Below are 24900 nucleotides of genomic sequence, written 5' to 3' on the forward strand. Positions count from 1 at the left end.
CAACAAAAGTTTTCAACAGTTTCTATTTTGTGCTATTTGTCTTAATTCGTAAAACGATTTGCCAGTTTCGTGATATACTGCTTTTCTACAACTCATGTTAGATCTGCTAGATCGGCTAGTGCGGTGTGCGTGATCTCATCGCAGGATTTAAGAAATGCATGTCCTATCCACCAATATTTTATTTTAAATAAAATAAACCTAATAAAATATAATAAATAAAATAAAATATAACAAACGAAATAAAATAAATCAAATATAATAAAAAAAATAAAGTATAATAAATGAAATAAAATATAATAGATAAAATAAAATATAATAAATACAATAAAATATAATAAATAAAATATAATTAAAAAAACAAAATATAATAAATAAAATAAAATATAATAAATAAAATAAAATATAATAAATAAAATAAAATAAAATAAATAAAATAATATACATATATAAAACTTTTGATTTATTTTAATTATTTTACATGTTTATTCAAGCAATTTAATAAATAACATAATAATTAAACAAATAATAATTTGCAAATGTTAAAAATGTAATTAAAAATACTATGCTACAAATTTCGCTTGTCACATTATTTCAGTAACTATAAACTACTTAAAATTTAAATTCAAATCTGTATTATGTATTTTAAATAAATTTTATGCTACATATTTATATTACAATTTAGAATATAATTAACACTAGTTGTTATTTCATTTATAGTAGGCGCTGACGGCAATTTGGTGCGCCACACTGGCAGTATAACACTTTTCCCGGGACTACACCTACTTCATAGTTATAATTCCAAGTTAACTCAGTACCAGAGCGTATATGAGTTGAAGCGAAAAATGCCACCCATGGAAAACGTAAATCATGTGTGTCAACAAAAACGTTCTGAACATATAGATTTGGTGAACAAGAGTGCTGTGTAAAAGTTTATAAAAAAATATGTTAAATTAAATTTAATTAAAGTAATAAAATAAATTTACATTAAAATAACGTCCAAGATTGCCAATAGTTTTAGCATCCATAATATAGCAAGCCTCGTTCCTACCAAACAATTTACGCATTGATCTGAAATCAATGAGTAAAGTAAAGTAGCAAAGTAGAGTAAAGTTTTACAAATAGTAATGAGTTCACTTACAAATGCCTAGTAGTAGTTTCCTCCATATCAGCATTAGGATCAAAATTAATAACCTGTCGTTCTTGAGATTCATTTTCATTGGTTCCAGACTGACTGAAACGTGTCGATCTTTTAGGTTTGCCTTTTGAACGATAGAGATATGCTTTACTTGGAGTAAATTCATCATCATCTTCCGGCATGTAAGCATCCTAATAAAATATTTAAACAATTAAATAAAAGCATATCAACAGATATTATGTGAAAATACATCATCTTCCTCTTCATCTTCAGGTTCAAGTGGTTCAACATCTGATTCATAACCTTCTTTTAGTTGTTCAGCTACTTCTATATAATCCAATTCAGCAAAATATTCATCACCGGCATCAAGTCCACCCTATAATAAGGATAATTAATTATTAATAATAAATTTTAATATACTCGTAATGATTTAGTGTAACTTACTTCATTAGCTTTAGACTCGGTCAACAAATGTCCAGCATAGATACAAATAAAACTACCACGCGGTATATCATTTAAACAACGCAAACCCCAACCACGATTTGAGGTTTTAAACACTTGTAGCTTCATTTGCAAAGAATGTTGTACGACACGATTAAGGCAATTACTCTTGCACTTGCATCTAAAAACAAAAATTTCAATATGTTTAGTAAATTGTTTATAGGCATTTAATTATTTATTATTATATATAACTTTACACACCTAGAATTGCATTCATAAATGCCAGTTGGGACGTGTTCGTACAGCCGTTTGTACTGATAACCAATTTCATCTATACTAGCATTTAGGTTTTTATATGTTGCTCCAGATATAGTAAGCTGCCAGCAAGAGCACTTGCTCTTATCCTTAAATAATGGAAATCAGTTATATTAATATTACATCTATACAAACATACTGCTGATAACCTACCGAACAATCATCTTCACAATCGCAACCAACTAAAAATTCCTCATCAAGATTTAAATTAACACCTTCAGTTGGTATGCGTTCGGCAGCATATTCGCATTCCGGCGGCAGTGTACCGTCATAGTAGTTAACCAAAGGAATAGCCATTTTCTCCAAACCATTAGATATGTCACGTTTCTGCACAATCGCACTATCAATAACATATTCAGCTAAACAATTCGTTTCTGCACTAAAATCAAAATTATCCACGTTCAAAACGTTCCGTGTGATACGCAAATATTTATGTAAATCGGCCATATTTCGTAGAGATCGCCCACATGGCGCGCGATACACAATAAGTTTCTTAGATTTTTGTCTAAATATCAAACGCTCCCAACCGGAGAGTAGTGGTTTTGATAATGGACTATATGCGCTGAGATTGTGCTGTACCCTGTACAAGCAAGAAGGAGAACAATTGTGCTTTACGAACTTTTTAGGCGGCAAGTTTCGCTTTGCTGTGTAATATACAACCTTTTACAAACAATTAAAAATTATTATTAAAATCTGTATAATAATCCATAATTTACAAAGGCTCACCTTTCCTTTCGGTTTACTCTCATCTTCAAGATAAATTGTTGAATTGTTTAAGTGGCGTACTTGCGGTACTTTGTTGTTTTGTGCTTGTGATGTACTTTGTTGTGTGTATGAATCTTGACGACTTACACTCTTCTTAGCTACAGCACGGGTCTCCGAGATTCTTGTCGTAGCTTCCTCATCTTCTGTATAACGTATAAATGGTTCTGTGCGCTGAAATTTTTTAAATATATTATAAATTATATACACAGTAATAGATTTTATTAATTATATTATATTTACTCTTGGTAAGCGAGATTTGGGAGATGTTGTTTGTTCTAACGATTTTTGATATTCCTTGAAAACTGGACCTAAACGTAAGGAACCCCGATATATCCATTCTGTGTGACTTTTAGCGCCTTCAAACTGCATTAAAACCAAACTGCAATCAATATCCATAACACGTGCATATATCCATTTGCCATTCGATTCTGTGTTCATATTCTGTCCTTTGTGGGTTTGCACCATTGGACGATTTATAGAGTACTGGGTTAAATATTTCTGTATAAATTCACGAGAAGCTGGATGTACATCCTCCCAAACATTTTCCGATGTGTGACAAACCAAACGCACATCTTTATGTTGTACGTATTGGGTATAACCATCATCATAGAAAATTAGATATCTAAATGAGAACAAAAAAATATAATTATTAGATGAAACATACTATAACATATTAATATTATTAATATTAATATTATTAACATATTAATATATTTTATCATATCTAACCGATATTTTTATGCTTACCGATATTTATTGCTTGGTTTTAGTGGTTCAGCTATTATACCAGGATAAAAAGCACTTTGTATGGACATCTTATCTTTCCCACGTGACAAAGATGAGGCGTTAAAATAAGCTATAACGCGTTCACCTAATAGAAAAATATAAATAAGTTTGTTGAAGGCATTACTACTAACGTATAGCTGTGCTTACCAATATCTAAACGCACTTTTGGAGGATCAAAATATGCTAAATGTTTTGCGGACACGGTCTTAAGCATTTGATATTGTGACTTTAAGAATTTTATTTTAAAATGTTTTAGATTTTTCTGTGAACCAACATTGCCATCAACTTGCTCAATTATTTTACATGGCACCCAACTTGCAATTGCTTTATTCTTCACAGCATAATAAGTACCATTGATTTGTACGGGATGTCGTACCAATTCTCCAACAGGAATCTAATTAAAAAATGAAGTTAATCAAAAAATTAAATGACATAAAAACCAAATTATTGAGATTCCTACCTCCATTTCAGCGTTTACATATTCTCCCTCCGTATTTAAGTGTATTGGTGGCATTTCACGCAACTTCACTTTCGGTGTACTGTAAAGTGAACGATACATATTATTAGTTTTATCTTGTAATTCGCGTAATTCTGCGCCAATGAGTTTGGATTCATCTGCAATACGCTTAAATCGCGCTTCCAAAATACTTCTGGTCCAAGTGAGTTGATTTTGTATTTCAAACCCATTTAGAGTCTTTTTAATTATATTGCAAAGTTCATTTTCAACTGTGTCAATTACGTTTTGAGGCATACATTCGTCATCTATAATTTCATATGTTAAAAAAATTATATTTAAAACAATAATTTGTGTCTACATACTTCCATCCTGTTTGGATTCATCATCAGAAATATCTTCATCACTATCGATAATTTCGACATATTCTTGACGAGCAGCAATATCATTTTCCAAATATACGGGTTTTTTAGCACTGAGTGCAGATACATGAAGCTAAAAATAATTATTTAATATAAATAAACTAAACAAAGAATAAACTACAAATGTAAAAATGCATAGACTAATTTAATTCGATATATTGTAATTATTAGATGGGACAATTATCCATTCTAATCTATGAATGTCTTTACGACCGGGAGAACTTCGTTGATCTACCCAACGATTTTAAATAAACCTAACGTTGTTGTTATAACTCCCAAGGATATGCTTGTGTAGTTCTTGGGTGTGCTGAATGGTACATTAAACTCGAAGGATGGTTCCAGAAATCTTACAAACTCCTCAATCTATTCCCACTTCCAAATAATCCTCTCCCCTATCACACAACCATAACCTATCCACATCCTTAACCATAAATTCATCATGTAATTGCAGATGGAAAATTTAAATTTTTAATTTTTTAAATTTAAATTTAAATTTTCCATCTGCAAATGTCAATATCCTTCTATTTCATCTTTAAGAGGTTGTAGGTAATAAAAGATTATTTAATTGAAAAATCAGTGACTTTTTTTTGGGTTGTAATTGATTTAGGCTGAGAAACCTATCAAAACTTAGCTGATTATAACGAAGTTTTTACAAAATTTTGTATAACGAACAGAAAAACGATTTAAAATTATTAAATTAGTTTTTTTAATTGGATTAAAGTGAAGTATGCACCACCTATGACGCACATTCTCAGAACCAGGTGACTTATGGTTTAAAGACATACAGTACTACTAATGGGCGACATCAATCCAACTCACTGATCATGTTGACTGTTGGAAGTTGCCGAACATGTTCAGAAACAATTAACGTTCGTAGCGGTCACTTAAGTAAATACATCATATGGTCAGTGTGTGTAAAAGGTAATCACTCTTTTAATAGTATGTACGCATGTATGTTGATAATTTTTTCGAGTCAGCGACTGTTGAAAGTTGCCGAAAACGGTCAGAAACAACTTACGTCTGTAGTGGTCACTTAAGTACATCATCTGCTCAGTGTGTAAAAGGTAACTACTCTTTTAATAGTAATATATCTGAGTTAAATTAGTTTTACCTTCAAGAACAATATTTTTAGCAATACTCACTTCATAAGCTTCTATAGCTTTATCGTAGCAATCAATGCAAACAAATTCCTTTTGACGCTTCCTCTTCGTAATTTTGTAAGAATTAAGTACTAACACTGGAGCCAATACAAATTGTTTATGTTTTTTTGGACACTCATAGTTGACACACTGTTTATTATAAAAAATTTCATCACCGTTTTCAGGACAGCTAGCGTCCTCCTTCTCAGGTGTAGGTGATTTAGACATTTTCTCTAATGCAGAATTAATTTTTGGTTCTTCATTTATTAAAGAATCCGTTTTTTCGTCCTTCTGTGTTACAGCCTCAGTCTTGTCAGTGCCCAAATCTATTACATTGTCACCAACTTTTATTTCGTTGTTTTTATTTAAATCGACTTTTGATTTTTCTTCACTTAATGAATCGTCAGTTTTGTTGTCTGCGTTTGTGTTTACTTCCGTACGCATCTCCTCATCACTATCATCATTAATTTCTATAATAGAAGCCGATGTTTCGGAAGTTTGAGTGTTTACAGACTCCACATAATTTTCACCAGATTTTACACTATTATTCTTTTCCACTTCACCAATATCTATCTGTGTTACAACAGACACTTCACTAATATCTTCACAAGAACCTTTTTCCTCACTCTTTTCCAAGTTCTTTTGGTTATTGCTAACGCTGTCCGAATTTACCACAGCTGTCACAGCGTCGGAACGTTCTACATTATTGTCGCTTGTGCTTTCATTGTCAATTGCTTCAGCATCTTTAGTGCTCTCATCAATGTTTTGCATGACATCACCGGTATGTTCTATAACATCAGCATTGTGTTTTAATTCATCATCCTTGCTTTGCGCTTCATCTTTAGTTGGTTCAACAACATTATCGTCACGTTCTACAGCATCATCAATACATTTTTCAACATCTTCGTCTTCATCCTTCTGTTTGTCTGTGCTTTTAGTGTCGTCTTCATCAATAACCAAGCCTGTGCTTTCTTGACTATCAGCTGAAATATTTAATGCACTTTCTTTTGCATTTTTTTCCACAATTGCATTAGAAGTGTTTTGGTCTTTTTCAGTAGCTGGTTGTGCGCTCTTTGCATTTGCAGAATTGTCATTATCAACATTATCCTCTTCTATTTTTTCATCTGCACTATTTGAAATCTGTTCATTTGTTTTATTTTTTGCATCAACAGTTTCATTTTCATTAATATTTTCAGAATTTTTACTTCCAAGTTTTTCCTTGTTTTGCGCTGGTTCGGTTATCGATTCTGCAACCGGCATTGCAGGCGTTTCTGTTATTTCATCTATATCAATTATTTCAATATCGTCGGACATTTTTTCACACTTGCATTAAGTTAGAGAACTTTAGGGTATAAATAGTATTAATATAGGCTTTGTTAATAAATGTAGAATTTAATAATGCAAAAACCGAAAACTAACAAAATGCATGTAAGATAAAAAACAAACGCTTTGGAGTTGAAGCTGCCACTTATTCGCACAACATTTCAGTGATGCCAACTCCACAACTCAATATCATACCACTGTTGCATTTAGCACATTAAAAATGTTTTTTTATTACATTTACTTATCAAGGTGTCTTCATTGGCTATTCGAATCCAAGTATGTATATTTTTAAATTTTGTTTGCATATAAAAATGCAAATACGTATTGTTTTTGAATATCGTTTACAAACGAAATAGAATTATGTGTATGGGCCGATTTACACTATCAGGAACGTGAGATGAAATTGACGACAACATGAACTGTCAGTTCAGTTTACACTATCATGAACTCTCATGAGCGTGAAATATGTTTTATTTTGTGTAAACGTATACAATGCTTATGTGTAGTAGTGCAGAGCACAGACATTTTTTCTTTCAGAGCTTTTTGTTGTGCTGTTCTGTTATTTTCAGTGAACATTCACAATAAACTGATTTTTAGATTTGGCCGCATTAAAACGAGAGTCTTAAATTTTTTCCGAGTCAAACCTAACTCTGAGGATTTTAAGAGCATTGCTGTTGCGAGTATTTTTTTGCTACTATAAAAGAAAATCAGCTCATTTAAGACGAAGAATGTTGAATGAAACACTTAAAAATATATTTCCCACAAGAGAAACTACCAAAATTTGAAACAATTATAAAGAATTTATTGAAATCTTTGTTTTTTTTTAAATTGAATTTGTAATGGATATATAATATATATACATCAAATTGACTATATCAATTATATATTTAATTGCTTGTTGATATATTATAAAGTTGTTTTTTTAAACAAACAAAAGCCTTTTTAATATTTTCCTTTTGGGAAATTTATTTTTAATGGTTGTATTCGACATTTTTGGTTTAATTTTCCTTACTTTATTTTTAAGTAAGTTAAAAAGCACGGAAACTTATTGTACGGATAACGAAATTTATTTAATAAGTACTTTTACTAAGTTTGTATTGGAAACATATTATTTTCTTTGGATATATACGTAGTATTAAATTATTAATATTATTTTTAATAGAAGGCATTTTAGCGTTAATAAAAAATTGAATATTAAATTGAGTACAGAATTTTAAGATTTTGTAAGAATGTGTAAAACTTCGAAATAAAACACTGAAATTTTACCTTTTTCCCAATATTCAAATTAATGAAATTTTTGAATTTTGTTTGAATTATTGTTTACATATAATTTTAAACATATGACTGCAGTATTCGTTGGAATTTCCAATAAAGGTTCACAATAGTTCGCTTATTGTGTAGGTAACATTTTTTTCTTTATTGGCTGAAATAAGTGGCCAGTATACCTATACTGACCTAGATACAGAAAATAGTGTTGTTTTGCGTAAAGTATAGGCCAGCAACTTCTGTATTTTGCCACACTTTCGACCCACCGAAAACGCCTATTTTCAATGCAATAATACATTAGTGATTAATAGACATGTAAGATAAAGTGCCATGGGCTCGTTATGAGCAAAATTGTTATTGTTTTTAATGCAAATTATAAAATTAGAGGGAGAGAAAAAAGAATATATCGATTCACATTTGTCCATGAGTTTCAAGACTATGTGTGCCTTCTTAACATATGTATCTTTTAGAAACAAATTTACAATTTCTGTGACATTATTTAGTATATAAAAAAAATTTATAGGGGTATTCAGTATATCTGTGCATCATTGAATGTGCATCATTGCAAACTCAAATAATTCTGAATACAGTTTAGAACAGCTGATTTTTGTTTTCGTATTTATTTATTTAAAATAATTGTTGGACGTAAAATAAATACAAAATCAAACAATTGCATATAATTACAAAATCAAACAAAACTTAACAGTTTGGCTAAAGTATTGCCCGGCGAATAGTAAAAAAAGTAGTATCATTCACAATAGAATCTTGAAAATCAAATATGCAAGATATAATTAGTGTTGAAAATATTGTCTTGAACATTGTCTTGCAAATGAAGTGCAGAATTATAAAAAAGGGAATTATTTTTGTAAACTTAAATAATTATGCACATGCAACGATGCACAGACATCTTAAATACTTCTTATGTGCCTGTTTTATACTCGAATGTTGTCGTCGCATTAATTTAAATAAGTAAAATAATAAGGAGTATAATAAGGAGTATCCTTCTAGAAATGATCAGAAAATCGATCACACTAATGTATTTAGAACGATCCAAATTAAAATGATATAATATTTTCCTTTGACACAGAAGTAATATTGGTGACAAAAGTAGAAAGAATTTCATTTTTAAATAAATTAGCTGCGCCTACATAATGGAGAAGTATTTCGATATATCATATTTTTTTCATTAATATATTAGGTGCTTACACGAGCTACTTGCAGTAAATTAAATTATTATAAATTATGGATTTTTGAAATCTCCATTTATAACTATACAAATATTAAAAATCATTAATGTGACGTGTTAAATTTACATAACTATATTAAAAAAATTACAGCGTACATTAAGACATAGAGTTGCACACCATTACATTTATTTTTGCATCGGGTTTGTATGTCAGTAATCACTTCGTAAGTTTGACATATTGCAATTCGAACATGATAGGTGTTTGTAGTTATATTTTGTCAAAATTGCTTAGTAAAAAATAAAAACTTTGGGAAAAAAATAAGAACAAAATTAATGAGTGTGGTTATTAATTAATTGTTTAATTAAGTTATGGAAACTAGTGAAAATTATAAGTCAATATAAATTATAATTAATGTGAGCAAAAATAGAGGGTGTCAACCAAATAAAAAGCAAGCGTTAAGGAAGTTCACCACGCACCCAACATAGTGTGGTTAAATCAATACCATTTAGAATTTCGCTGTTTATCGATTTTCTGATAAGAATTTTTCGAATAACATCTTTTCAATTGGAAAATTCGGAACAAAATTAATTGAAAAGGGCACAAAATAAATAATTAAAATGAATTTAGATTTTGCGAAAGTCTGTGGTAAACACAGTATGATATATGAAGCATATTATAAACAGGTAAATTACGCGATTTGTGTCTAAAATAAATTCATCGCAAACACAGACATTACAACAACTATTGAAACAACTATTCTATTTAGATTGACCCAAAAGGGTCAGGAGCAATTGAGGCGATGACTGCAGCGAAATTTTTAAAAAAGTCTGGTCTTAGCGATGTAGTGTTGAGTCGAGTATGGGATTTATCAGATCCGAATGGAAAAGGTTTTTTAGACAAACCTGGATTTTTTGTAGCACTGAAATTAGTATCCTTGGCACAAAGTGGACAAGTGATCAATATGAGCAATATTTATATGGACACAACAAATCCACCAAAAGTGGTAAGTTCAAACGACTCGTGATTACACAATTAGTGTTGGTGGGGCGGGGGTATAAAATTCAAACAACTATTCTGTAGATTTCAGTAATTATTAATTTGTTTATATTTTTTTAAATATTATCTAATTTAACTATTCAATCGCACTCGCACATTTTACAACTACGACGAAAGCGATTGCAATTAAAGCCGTCTATTAACTCCATATTTAGTGCAAAAAATGTATATACAATTTTATTTGAATTTCAAGGCTATTAATTAAATGTTCACAGCTAGTTAAGGCATGAAGCGAAATTAATTTTACAATTTTGTTATGAAAAAATTAGAAGCAAAGTTTTTTAATTTATTAAATTTATTTCTCAGGGTGATCTACCGAAAATCATGCCGCCTCGCATACAAACAGTGCCCGTTTCTAGTGGCGGAGTAGCGAACGGTGACTGGTCGATAAGTGTCATTGACCGCTTGAAATACGAGCAACTTTTCGAATCACTGAAACCAGTAAATGGTATGCTGCCTGGAAATAAAGTTAAAGGAGTTTTAATGGATTCAAAATTACCAATGGACACATTAGGCAAGATATGGGATCTTGCAGATCAGGATAAAGATGGCAATTTAGACAAACATGAGTTCATTGTAGCAATGCATCTCATTTATCAAACTTTGGATAAACGTACAGTGCCTGATATGTTACCACGAGAATTACGTAAACCTGCTGGTGGTGGAGTGCCGCCACCAAAACCAGCACCACCAGCGAATGCAGCGGTACCTCGTGCACCTAGCGGTGAAGGATTTGGTGATGGTGGTTTCGTTGCTAATTTTCCAAAAGATATTGCACCACCACCAGCAATACCAACAATACCAGCTGCCATACCACCAATGACACGTGTTCCGCCAGTCGGTGGCCCTCAGCCACTAATATCAACAGATCCTTTAATACCTATTGGCGCACCGCCATCAGTAACTGCCAATGTGGATTGGGTTGTAACACCAAGTGAACTAAAACGATACGAAGTTATGTTTCGAGATTCGGATCGTGATAAAGATGGACTTGTTTCTGGCATTGAAGTGAAGAACATATTTCTGCAGTCTGGGGTACCACAAAATTTATTAGCGCATATATGGTAAGCATATTTGACTATAAGGGAAAGGGAAAGAAATAATTCTTTGTGGCTTTGACATTTGATTACTTCACTGGTATCTTTCCATATATCCTATATGTGTACACATATATTACATATTCCATATATGATAAATATTATCATTATCATTATCCATATATAATATATATCATATATTTTTCATACATGATATACCATATGTATATTCCATATATCACTCTCTTAATATGTTTTCTGCTTCCGTTTTTGTTTTTAGTCCCAATCTTTCAGTCTTTGAGCTTATAATATAACAAGATGTGGACTATAGTTGTCGGTTATTCCGATTAATCTTTAAGGTCTCTTCTAAAAATAATTTTTTTTATGATTCATTTTTAGATAAATCCACTTAGTTCAAATATTAATAGACTGATCTTATTAATAAGTAGATAACACATTAAATATGTGTATTTTATTATATATAGTTTTGTATATTTAGATAAACTTAAAATATATTTTTGTCACTATATTTGACAAAAATATCACTTTATGTCATCATTATATGTGATATGTGACAGATAAAAATAATAATGTTTAAGAAGTATTTTTTTACAAAAAAAAATTTAATATAATTTTGACCCCAAGTACTAATTTAAATGTTTATTATATATATTAATTTATATATAATTGTTTACTCGGTTTCTCTTTGTAATGTCACGACTGCATCAAATTACCTAAACTAAACTATCTTAATTTCTTCAGGGTTTTTTTTACATATATGTGACCTATCGGTATAACGCTGTTATATCATATATCATATCTCTAGTTTCAAGTTGATTAATTGCTAGCTACGGAGATTTATTTTCATCGATCGATCAGAAAATAGTAGTTCATTATATACGACATTATATACGATATTATTTTTACTCAAGCTTTGCTAAGTATCTATATAGATTTATTGATTTACATGGTTAAAATTTGGAGCAGAAATTCACTGTATATTGTAGTTTCGGGCTAGCAACTCTTGCTTGCATAATTGGGCTAGCAATTTGTATTCTAGAATGATATTGGATCTTCAACTGAACAGATAATTATACTTTAAAATGTTTCGATGGAAATATATAAAGCAGGCAACATGAAGAGCCAGCTATGAAACGGGTTAGATAAGGGTAGAATAGATGAAAAAGAGTTGCTTAGAATAAGTAAGAAATGAGAATAAGTAAGAAATGAGTGGATGGGTGTTAATTGAAACCTGACGACATAGATTAATAAGATTAATAAAATTAGTGTGTGCATTACGGCATGAGAATAATTGGGCGAGGTCATAAAGAATCAGTTCCGTGATAACTGACTGCTTAGCATATGACTATACTCTGACCTCTGAGTATACTTTGCGCTGCGATTGTTTTGCTGAATGAGAAGTTCTTTCAGTAGAGAACTGTTGTGAATTTTATTGCTGTGCAAACGTGGGCTTGCAGAAAACACTGCAGATATATGGAGGACTGTTAAAACTCGTTTATATTCAACCTCAATTATGTAAGCTCCACAGCAAACATTTCTTTGATATATTGTTGATAGAAGACAGACTAGATTAGATGACGACACTCATTGTAGTGCTATTGTACTACTATAAAAGTGCAGTACTGCAGAATTTCAATTTAAATATTTCTACTGTATCTGGCTTTATGAATCCAAAAAGCTCAGGTCTATGTCGCGATGCCACTATTCTCGTTGTAGCCCGTGAAAATCTATATATCAGATAACACATAAGAAATTTTAAGTATGAATATAATTGGTTTATGGTATGGTTGGGTAAAGAAGAGAGAAGTATGTGAGAGAGAAGTATTATGAACAAGAGCTGATTCTAAATTGGTATCTGGAAGCCACTAACTGATTACGATGTCCAAACATCGCTCACCCTTTAGTAAGAGATACCAGCAGATCTACACCCATCTATGATGGGTTTCAAGCAAACAGTATTTTATTTTAATCCCAGTTGTATGTAAACACCAATGTACTTATTTATAATATATTTTGATTTTATTATTATTTACTATATATAAGTATTTGTATAATTACATTCTTCATATTTTATTTTATTACTCTTTTATATATTCTTTAACAGGGCTCTTTGTGATACAAATGTCTCTGGCAAGCTAACATTAGAACAGTTTGGCTTAGCAATGTGGATGGTGGAACGTAAACAGAATGGTATAGATCCTCCACAAGTTTTGACAGCAGCTATGGTGCCACCATCTATGCGTGCAATTGTGTCTGGTGTTGATGTACAACCACAGTTGGTATGTAATACATTTTCTCTAAAACTGTTTTTAATATAATTAAAAAATCTGGGTTTTTTGTTTTTTTTCCAGGAGCCTAAACCTACATATACCAATCCCGAACTGGAAATGATATCCAAAGAAATCGAAGAGTTAGCAAAAGAACGTCACGCACTCGAAACAGAAACTGCACAAAAAGAGGCGGATATACGTATAAAATCCGGCGAAGTGCGCAGTTTACAGGTTTGTTTTTAAATACTTTCTTATATATATTAATTGAGTTCGGTTTTATTTTATTTGGTATAGAGCGAGTTAGACACTTTAACTGCAACATTAAAACAATTAGAAAATCAGCGTGGTGAGGCACAAAAGCGTTTGGATGATCTTAAAGCGCAAGTGAGTGGAAATCAAATTTTGCTTACTTTAAATAAAATATTGTATAAAAACTACACTAATGTGGTATATATTTATAAATATGCGTCTGTATATGCTATTGTATAATATATATTAACTAAAACGTACCAGAATATTCTGCAACTTTTGTACTATATGAAAATTAATATTCTGATTATTATTTTATTTTTTTTGAGTATAATATTCATATATTACTATATTGTTATATTATAATTTTATTAATAATAATTTTTTTTTATTAAGGGCTAATTGGACAATTGTTAAATAATAAACTTTTTTTAAAAAATTTAGTTTTAAAAAATTTTTTTTATTTGCACTAATATTTCGACTATATTCTATAGTTATCTTCAGGGTACTAATAAATGGTTCTTATAATGTAGCAATAATTTAACATTAATTATATTGATATATTAGTGTAAATAAAAATTTATTTAAAAACTTATTTTTTTTTACAAATGTTAACGGGCTGATTAACCGTTTCAAAAACAAAATGATTATTATTTTATTCATTAAAACAATAAATAATTTAATTAATTAATTTTTAAATGTTTATAATAAATATACAATAATAAATATACAATAATAAATATATAATTATAAATATATAATAATAAATCCATAATAATAAACATATATTAATAAATATAATAATAAATGTATAATAATAAATATATGAGTTACGTTTCCCAAAACTAAACGTTATAGCTAAGAACAGAGATGGTAAACCTATAGCACACGTTCTACAAATGCAAAGTGTTTATAAAAAGGTTTGCCATCACTGGTTTAGTCTCGATTAAGAATATTCTGGTTCCTTTTAGTCTGACACATGTACATATTGTTGCAATATTTTTATTTCTTTTCGGCATTAAAGTTAAATTGTTGATTTTGCATTAATATTTAATTGGAATTTTTATATTAATTATTTTATTTTGATTTATTTTGTAAATATATTTTATAATTTTTTTTATATATTATTTATTTAATTTTTTATATATCCTATTTTCTTTTCCTGCGCTTTAAAATTGGATTGATAAAATAAAATTTTGCGCTGCGTTCCTCTTCCTCTTCAAATGCTTTTAACCATTATTATTTGGATAAAAATATATATTTTAAATATGATACACTTTTCAAAAGAGTGTTGAAAATCAAGCTGAAAAGGTTAATTTGAATTCAAATATAACTGATGTGCTTTATCAGGTTTGTGGGTTTTTAATTGATCTATTTATGTTCTGTTCTTAACTTTTGTTATTATTTTAAGGAAAAACAAAAACTCAAAATTGTAAATATTAATATGTTTTGTCTATAAGCATGGTATTTCTAAGTTTGGAATAAACATTTTTCTCATTTTCTAATTTTCTCATAACTTTCTGTTTTTAATAGAAGTGTAATTAAATGGAAAATAATTCTGGTTACTCCGTATTTCCTATTTCACAGGTTAATAAAATACGTGAACAATGTCAGAAACAAGAAGAGACCATAAATGAACAGGAAGGTGAACTAAATTCGAAGCGCTCAGAATTACAAAAACTGAAGGATGAAGAAACGGCACTACAAAAGGAATATGATGAGAAAAATCGGGAACTACAAAAAATTTCCAAGCACTTGCAGGATACGCAATTACAAATAAGTTCGGTAAGCCACTTTGTATAGACATATAGGGAATTTAGCAAAGATAGAGTTTAATAATAATTTCTCCAGCGATATAATTTCTTATAAATTGTTAAAAAATACCAACTTTTTATAATAGAATTTCATAGTTTAATAAACAAATAGGTAAATTTAGAATATATACGCCCAAGCTATTAAAATTTTTTTTATCAGTTTATACAAGAAATTTAATCACATTTCTATAATTCCCTTAATTCCCTTAACTTCAAATTAGTCATATATTTGATTGCAATTTTTGTATATATTTATATAAATGTAATAGCAATCAATTATGAATTGGTAGCTAGTAGATACGTGATTTTATTATTAGATATGATAATGTATAAAAAAATACAAAACTAATTACCTACATGTAAATGCAGAATTAAGCAAAGATTACTTTCGTTGATAAGCAGAAATAGAAGTAATATCTCTAGACTGTCATTGATAGCTTCTGTCATATTGGTTGTGAGGCGATAATATTTATTGTTAATGGCAGACAGAAAATATGAAAGTAATTTTCCATATCTAATATGTATGACCCCTTCTTTGAAAAGATTGAATAGAATAGATTAACCCTTCTTCAATAATTTTGCGGAAATTAGGAAATAAACATTATTGACCTTTACTTTTAGGTGCGCTCTGTTGTAACAGAGCTATTAGAGATACAGCGACAAATGACGGATGCTTTATTGATGTGTCGTGCAGCTATTGAAAATCAAGAAGCTGAGTTAGTAACTGAGTATCAATTAAAAATTGAACCAGACTTTGATGATGCGAAAAGAACTTTGGAGAAAAAGATTGAAGAACCAAAATCTGATCCTTTCGATGATAATAAAACATCTACTAATACTAATATAAATAATACTGGTTTCGTTAGTAATGGTTTCGAAAATGATCCATTCGCTGGTACAAATGTTACTAACCCTATACGAACTGGTTTTGATGATAGTTTTAGTGCCACAACTGGATTTGATAGTGGTTTTGATGCTTTTGGCAGTAATGTGGGTTCATTTGGACAGCAATCAGATCCATTTGGTGGTGATGCATTTGGTGCTAATAAAACAAATACAGCAATAACCCCAGAGGTATGTTTTAATATTCATAAATAATATTTATTGATTAATTTAAAAATGTTATTTTAAAGCCGGGAAAGGATGATTTTGGTAGCGATCCATTTGCGGCTTTACATGCACCTACTGGTCAAGGACAAGTCCTAAGTCCAAATACACAAAAATCAGGACCACCACCAAGACCAGAGTCACCAAGTCCAGCCTTGCCACCTAAAAAATCAAAAGTACCACCACCGCGACCAGCACCGCCTCGTCCAGTACAGGTATGTATTGTATTAATAAATGTTTATAGGAAAATATGGGAAATATTATATAGATATACATTGAAAAAACTATTGAGAAAATACTTGATGTTACCCAATTTTTGTTAATTCAAGTCTAAGTAAATGTAAAAGGCGAATGATAAAAAAATTAGTTTTAGAAAGATAAATCATTTAAGAGAGATTTCTGTTTACGTTGGGTGTCCGTTAGAACAGTTTCCACCCCATATATAGAGTTATTCCGAAAAATGTTTGCTTTTTCGGAATTTTCTTAACCTGATTAGAAAAACGGGATAAAGATGAAAAAAAAATGAGTTTTGAAGTGTATCATAAACTTGACACTGAGGAGTTGTACCTCAAAACAGTTGCAAGATAACAAATAATATTAAATTGAAGTTATTCATTCCAAAGTTACGTAGAAATAAAAAAGTGTTGAAGGTATCTAGTCAATATTCCCAATTATTTAAAGACTACAGTAAATTGATTCTTAACGTTGAAAGTTTGTTTCTATCATCAGAGATTAAAGATATCGAGTCGTCGCAACTATATATTGAAAAGCTTTGTAAGAAACTCAATCGAATACTCTTTAAATATATTCTAATGCATTTATAAATATATATAGTTAACTAATATATAATTAACAATAAGGAGTTTCTAATTCAGAGTCCTGATTTAGCAGCACTGCTTTAATGATATGTGTTATCAAAATCATTTTATATTTAGCTTTAGATTTGCCGTTTCATATATTAGATCGTTTAACAAACGCTGAGCATGCTAAGATTGTAAAAAGCTGCTATGAAAGTATGTATGATTTTTCGTATCAATCGTTTAATGATGAAGCAAATGTCAAAAGACAACTGCATTCACAAAAAGTAATAGATAGTCTGCTAGATTTGTACTTTTTCAAAATAACGAAGGGAGAATACAAACTATCCTACATGATCATTATTTTAATTGAAGACATAGACTTGAAGGTGAACGGTTCAACAGTATAGTGCTAAAACCTAAAGAACATATACTGTTTTAGTTTTGTTGTGCGAGAATTTTTTCGGTCGTGTAAGTTTGCATTTTGGTGACGTGGTTTAGCTACCATGACAATGTGCTTTGTTACCACTGACTTTTTGGTAGTGGTTACCTTCGACGCTTTAAAAAAGAACATCCGCTGAATCATGACTGGGTTATGTGTCGACAAGTCATTGAAAATTATTTAGAAAGAATTGAGTTCTGTACGATATTCCGTGGATGTGATATGACTATATTGTATTTTACACCTAATGTCAAGGCCCAAACATTATATTAACATAAAAATTTGATCGAAATCTCAAATACAAGTTATATTTTATTATGTTGAGGCTAGTTGAGTTAGTGAACTTGAGCACTTTTACTCTCTATTAACTGCGAGGTTTTTCATAATCCCTCTCTACGCCTTGACTGGATTATTGTTTATTTCTTAATTACACTATCATTAGATTTAGATCTGCATACCTTTTCGAGTAGCCTGTAACTATTCTAAGATTTGATAACGCGGTGTTGGCAAGTCTGCCAGTTTACGTAAATAATTTCAGGGCTCTCTCGTTTATGTATTTTTTGACCGGATCAATCTTGAGGTCCTTGAGGATGTCATTCGTCCTAATGTACCATTGTTCCTTGAAAAGTTTTTTCAGTTATGTTTTATTTACGTTTATTTTTGGAATCCCAAATTTAGTAAATCTGTAGTAGCCTTAATGATTATTTTCGTTCAAAATTGATGTATTAAAAAGTATATTAAATAAAATAATTTTAATGTTGTTGTTTAATAGTCTTTAAAAAATATCTGATAAATATTTATACAATATAAATAGATTAAGATTTTATTTAAATTAAAAACGTTAAATAATCACACTTGAAAATTTTTCTTGTTAAAGGGACCAGTACGTACAACTCAACCTACTATGGATGCATTCGGTTCAACTTCGACAAGTGGGGGATTTGCTGATTTTGACGATTTCGACAATAAGGTTGGTACTACTTTTACAGTTCGTTGGGATCGGTGGTAAATGCATGTGCACCGCATTCAATACTTTCTTTTATTGCTTGTAATTTGATTGCTTAACATAAATTGTTTTAATTTATATATATTAATTTATTTTGAAATTTTAAATTTCTTCTGTTATCCTTGTTTGTAGTATATATATATTTTAAAATTATTTAAAAAAAAATATATTTATATATATATATTTAATATTTCTTTTTTTCTTTCTGTAGTAGGGTTATTATATTTGATTTATTTATACTTGGTTTGTTTTTGGTATGTTTGAGTTAATTTGTTTATAAAGTTTATTCTTAAGATTTCTTTGGTTCACATATATTTCATATAAAATTGATAATTTCAGTATTGAATCAAAAATAAATTTTGTTTTCTCCTTATATTTCCTTTGTACTTAAAATATTAAAAGACTCACTTTTGATTTCTTTAAAATTAAAAATATGCATATATGCAAAACTAACAGTGAGCTTTCATTTTTGGAATTCTATTTTCAGTGAACATCGTATAAAATCAATTTCATATATATATAAATAGTATATAATAAAATAATTTAAATTTAAGTGTTTTTCTTAACAAATATCAAAACAACCAAAAATTGCATTGACACATTTAACTAAATTCTAATATATCATAATGTTGTTAGTCAACTTAGCAGACATACTGAGACACAAAATTAGCTAAATTTTAATAAATTAATTGAAATTTATAAATATCATTAACTTATTATTAATATTAACTATTATTATTATTATTACTATTATTGAGATTTTATATATTTATGCCCGTTCACGTATCTTAACTATTAAGTGTTTGTTAATATAAAGTAACCATCGCTATTATTTAATATAAAATTAATATTATGAATGTGACTTACCCTATACATATTTATATATACTTGCATATACATAATAATATAAATTATTAATAATATAAACACATAATTAATATAAATTAATTTGTTTCAAAAAATATGTTAATATGTTAAATACTCAACTATAAGTTTAGCACAATATAATACAAGCTTGTTTAGTTTGATTTTCATTAATTTAAATTTTTTTTTAATATACATATTATTAAAACTGTAATTGATATTATAAATATTAGTACTCTATCATATCCCAGTTTGTAGAGATTGTACATCGTAAAGAATCCACTTTTAGTACTCTTCTTAAAGAAAAGGGTATATAATACAGTACTTCGAGCTTGAACTAAACTGTTATCTGAAAAGAAAAGAAATGGTTTCTGAAGTACAAATCAGAACTGAAACGATGAACTGATCTGATCAATACCAGCTTATGTACTTTACCAGCTTTCTTTTCAGTACTTTATATGAAATGAAAAAGCAGTTCAAAGTTCATAATTAGTTTTTACTTATAAACTTAAACCTAATACCTTATTAGTTCAAAAGAATTAATGATTTTAATGATTACGATACGAACATTTGTAATACTAATAGATAAAAAATATTCTCTCTGAACTGAACCGCAGATCAAATTTTTTAGTATTATTTCATTTTACCGGATAATTCCATTTCACAACGAGTTTTGGTAAGACAGTGCCATCTGACGTTTTTATTTGTTAGTTACAAATCGTTTGTGTAATCATTGTAAAAATTGCATATACTAGTTGGTATTAGATTACTAAATTGATACTAGAAAACAATTTAAAAAGTTTATATATTCAAACCTCTATATATTGCAAAGTAAGCTAAAGTGGACATATAGCTCAAAATAGTTGACTCTAATAAAAACCTTTTTTAAATCGGTGTGTCCCAGAAATTAAATTCGTCTTTTTTTTTTGAATTAAACTCAATTGAAATAAAAAATTTTCCGGTTCAAAGACCTGGTTTAAAAAGAATTACATAGCTTATGACTTTATGTTGATGTTATAGTCACAGTTTTCAGTATATATATCTTTCATTTATGCAACTATAATATTGCGTGACTTAACTAATTTACGATATATGCCTTATATCACATAAACTTTATGTATATCAGATCATATTTTTTTTGACTTGTTGTTATTATTGTCCTTAAGAAGTCACATTAATATCAAGAGTAACGATTTAAGTAATCATAGTGTGCTAAACTGTAGTCTAATTATTTCCCTTTCATTATTATCATTCAACTGACAAATACAATAATTATACAATTTATATTTAATGTATTGAAATATATATATATTTATGTATGTATTGTATTACTTACACTGTATAATGACACTTTAAGCGTAAAATGAAAAAAGTGTTTATTGAAGTATTGAACTGTAGCCGCAGTAGAGAAAATTCATATTTTAGTTGATCAAGAATAGAACTGCTTTAGATCACATTTGACTTAGTGGCCATGACGTGCACTTCAAAAAAGCTAGCAAAATATATATATATATGTAGTCACCGTTTCAATGGCTTTTCGTATTATTTATGCTTAATGCATTTCGTTTTACTTGATCCACTAAATTCGTGAATTCGATTCTCTTTACATTGAACAATGTTTATGATTACGAAACTTATGAACAGTAATTTAATTATACGAAAATATATATAACAAAAAACTAACTTGGATTCAATAAATGTCGAATTATAATATAAAATTGCTAAACATTTTTTTACTTACTAATTTTTTATAAGTACCTATATACTATCTGACTAACATAGATTGGCGTGCTTTTCTGGCTAACAAGTAAAAAATTAATTTAAATTAAAATTTAATAATTTTTATATTAATTAAAAAATGGTTTAGTTAATTTGGTGCATCCCTGCTTGGTAAAATTATCTTAAAAATAAATTTCACTTGGGTTTTAAATAATTTTTTGTACATTTTATGTAACATCAATTTTGTTGCTTTATTCTTGTTTTTCAATTACTCTGATTTTTGTTTTTTTATTAAAAATTATAATAATTTAGTAATTCTTTTTTAATTATATTTATATATAATTTTGTTTCTTTTTTTATTTAATTTTTTTTCTCATAAATTTTTTATACACCATTTCATAATTTGCAAACATCAACAAAAACAAAAAACAAAAAACAAAAACCATCCACATATATATACGTAATAGATATCAAGCATTCCATCAACACAAACAAATTCTTCAAATTTATCAAATGCATTTTTGACATCCAAGACGACGACCACGCTTAGCAAAGATTTTGCATTTTTTGAAAACAATACCACAAACACATTTTTAAGTTCCACATCATCACCACTGACATTTGAAAGCAATTCTGACACATTAACAACAAATGCAATTTCCAATAACCCAACAAAGCGTGCCATAACACCACTGCAGCTGGCTGCAAGCGATTTCCCAACAATAACAGGCTCAACGAATACTCTAAATGCAAAGAAAAATGATGGTGCTACTGCTGTGACTGCTGTCATAACAGGACCTACGGATTTCAAGGATGATCCTTTCAAAGATTATCGATACGAAGATCCTTTCAATATAAAGGATCCGTTCGATGATCAGGAGAATAATGAACTGAACTGTGAAAATACTGATAAACTGTTTAAGGATGACTTGAGCTCAGACGGTAAGTTTTAAATTTATTAACACATATATGGATTAGACGGTGTGTGAGTTAAACTAAATTGAAAATAATACTAAATTAATTCGATAAAGCAATGAAACTGATCTTTTGGGTAACCATACTCAAAAATCTTGCAAAAGATCATTTGAAAGATCTTTTCACTCTTTCTAAAGATCAAATGAAAGATTTGCTATTGATCAGATCTTTTGATTGTCAGCTGAGATTTTGTTCATATTTTTCATGTATAAAACTCTTACTTTGTGCTTTAATATTTAATTAAACGGTTGTTTAATATTTTTTAATATATTTCATATTTCGATTCTTCTTGAGAGTCATCATCAGGATCAGAATGTCATGTTTTTGGTTGCGTTTTCTATATTGCACAGCGGAACCAAAAACATGACATCCTGATCTTGATGATAACACTCAAGGAGAGTCGATATATAGAATATATTAAAAAATATTGAACAAACGTTTAATTTGAAAAAAAAAAGATGATCTGTAACTGTATATATGATATATAAAAAAAATTATTAAAAAACGAGTTCGATTTAAAAAAATTTATTATAATTAAATCATGTTTTTTATACTTGTAATATAAAACTATGCAATTAATATATTTTTTTAATTAATTAATTTAATTTTTTTCAGATGATGAAATTAAAACTAACACCTCGAATAATCACCTAGAACCAAATATTTCAAATGCTAAAAGGTATTCACCACTCAATGATATAGCATCGAAAGTGAATGCCTTTAGTATGAATAGTAGTCCAGAACCCACAAATAACAATACACTCGGATCAAATTTGGTTACAAATCTGAACGTTAGGAGTAGTAGTACAAATGTATGCACTACCGGAGAAAGCAGTCCACTCAGTGATAATGCGAAATCCCAACGCAGTACACCTGCACCAGTTGTTACCAGTAGCAGTGATGCTTTTGATAATTTTGCAGATTTCGATGCTTTTGCCGCGAACTCAACAATGAAAAATAGCAACGATAAATATGCACCATTAAATACTATTGTTAGTGGAACGAACAACAATAGTAATAATATGGATAGTATCGATTTTAATGATCCTTTCTTTAGTACATTTAATACCAAAACAGCTGATGCTAGTACAAAAATGAAAAGTTCTAATAAATTCGTAGATCCGTTTGGTGATGTAAATGCAAGTGCTTTTGAGTGTGCGAAAAACATAGGTAGTCCGTTCGATCCATTTTCAATAAATTCTAATAAAGATATAAACATATCATCAGAAAACACTGATAGTAAAATCATAAATAAAACTACTGCAAAATCTCCTGTCACAATATTTGATGATTTCAATAAAAATTTATTTGAAGATGACTTTTCAAAAATTAAAAATACAAAGGATGATAAACTCAATTTTAATTTCGATCATTTAAATACAAATAATAATGATATTATCAATCAAACAGCAACAATAAATGATAATTTTGCTTCTTTCGATGCTTTTAATACGGACACAAAATTTCCAACCTATTTCGATAATGCACTTAATAACTCCAAAAATTTCAAAAGTGCTACCACTACACAGGATTTAGCTAAAGTTGATCCTATTAAAGATCAGTCATTGTTTAAATTAACAAAATTACAAAATGAAACAACTTTGACTAAGACATTAAATACCTCAACAAAATCTAATATAATCGACGGGAATGGTGCTAAATTACCTGATAAATTTGCATCCGATTATTCAAAGCCGGAGACATTCCATGATGATTTGGAAGAGGCATTGAAACGTAGTATGTTAGATCAATAGTAAAGCTATATTTAATAACAAAAGTAACAATATATTTTCTAATAGCTATTTCATTAAACTATCTATTAAAATAATCAAAACAGATAATATTAATAAGTAAAGTGTCCAGCAGTGCTTTATATCACAAAATGTATTCTACGCATATTAATATATATATATTTTTGTAAAGTTATTAATTCCCTCTATGTGATAATGTGTTAGTAATTTATTTTTTTTTTTTTGTGGAGCATATATTTTATGATTTAATACAAAATTTAAATATTCAAAGTTGTCGTACTGCTTATTTTGGTTTTAATTTTTGAATATAAACATTTGGAAATCATATGAGCGAATTGAACAAATTTTATCTCAAATACTGATTTTTCATTCTTTCTAATTTTACTACATAGTAGTTGTGTAAGTAATGTTAATGTAATATATATCATTAATGGATATTGTTGTTGAGAATATATATATGTATATATATATTTCTTAACAAAATAATATTGGAGCGATTTAAGTTTATAACAAACAAGTCAAATTTATTTAATTTTTTTAATCCCAAAAGAGTTTTGAA

The 24900-nt window shown here is 29.0% G+C and overlaps 2 protein-coding genes across 4 annotated transcripts; one reads left to right on the forward strand and one right to left on the reverse strand.

Annotated features, from left to right (window-relative positions):
- Positions 1–538: 538 nt before the first annotated feature.
- LOC119682533 (histone-lysine N-methyltransferase eggless-like) lies at positions 539–7002 on the reverse strand. Its single transcript, XM_038095994.1, has 14 exons — positions 5461–7002; positions 4262–4391; positions 3903–4204; positions 3590–3836; positions 3404–3527; positions 2897–3278; positions 2618–2827; positions 2045–2551; positions 1838–1980; positions 1580–1757; positions 1386–1511; positions 1139–1326; positions 984–1068; positions 539–918 (listed from the first exon to the last, which is right to left on the reverse strand). The coding sequence occupies exons 1-14, from the start codon at positions 6769–6771 to the stop codon at positions 712–714; spliced, it is 4140 nt and encodes a 1379-aa protein (XP_037951922.1). The 5' UTR covers positions 6772–7002; the 3' UTR covers positions 539–711.
- A 2423-nt stretch (positions 7003–9425) lies between these two features.
- Positions 9426–24553, forward strand: LOC119682534 (epidermal growth factor receptor substrate 15-like 1). 3 transcript variants are annotated; one of them, XM_038095995.1, is made up of 14 exons: positions 9426–9916; positions 10000–10236; positions 10596–11353; positions 13452–13626; positions 13699–13848; positions 13912–14001; positions 15154–15216; positions 15278–15298; positions 15454–15651; positions 16302–16754; positions 16814–17002; positions 18904–18996; positions 22083–22557; positions 23206–24553. In XM_038095995.1, exons 1-14 carry the CDS (start codon positions 9851–9853, stop codon positions 24342–24344), a joined length of 4107 nt encoding a protein of 1368 aa, XP_037951923.1. In that variant the 5' UTR covers positions 9426–9850; the 3' UTR covers positions 24345–24553. The 3 variants fall into 3 exon arrangements, with proteins under 3 accessions (XP_037951923.1, XP_037951924.1, XP_037951925.1); XM_038095996.1 differs by lacking the exon at positions 15278–15298; XM_038095997.1 differs by lacking the exons at positions 15154–15216; positions 15278–15298.
- The last annotated feature ends 347 nt before the right edge of the window (positions 24554–24900 follow it).

Source organism: Teleopsis dalmanni, chromosome 2, assembly GCF_002237135.1.
Source record: "Teleopsis dalmanni isolate 2A chromosome 2, ASM223713v2, whole genome shotgun sequence".
NCBI lineage: Eukaryota > Metazoa > Arthropoda > Insecta > Diptera > Diopsidae > Teleopsis > Teleopsis dalmanni.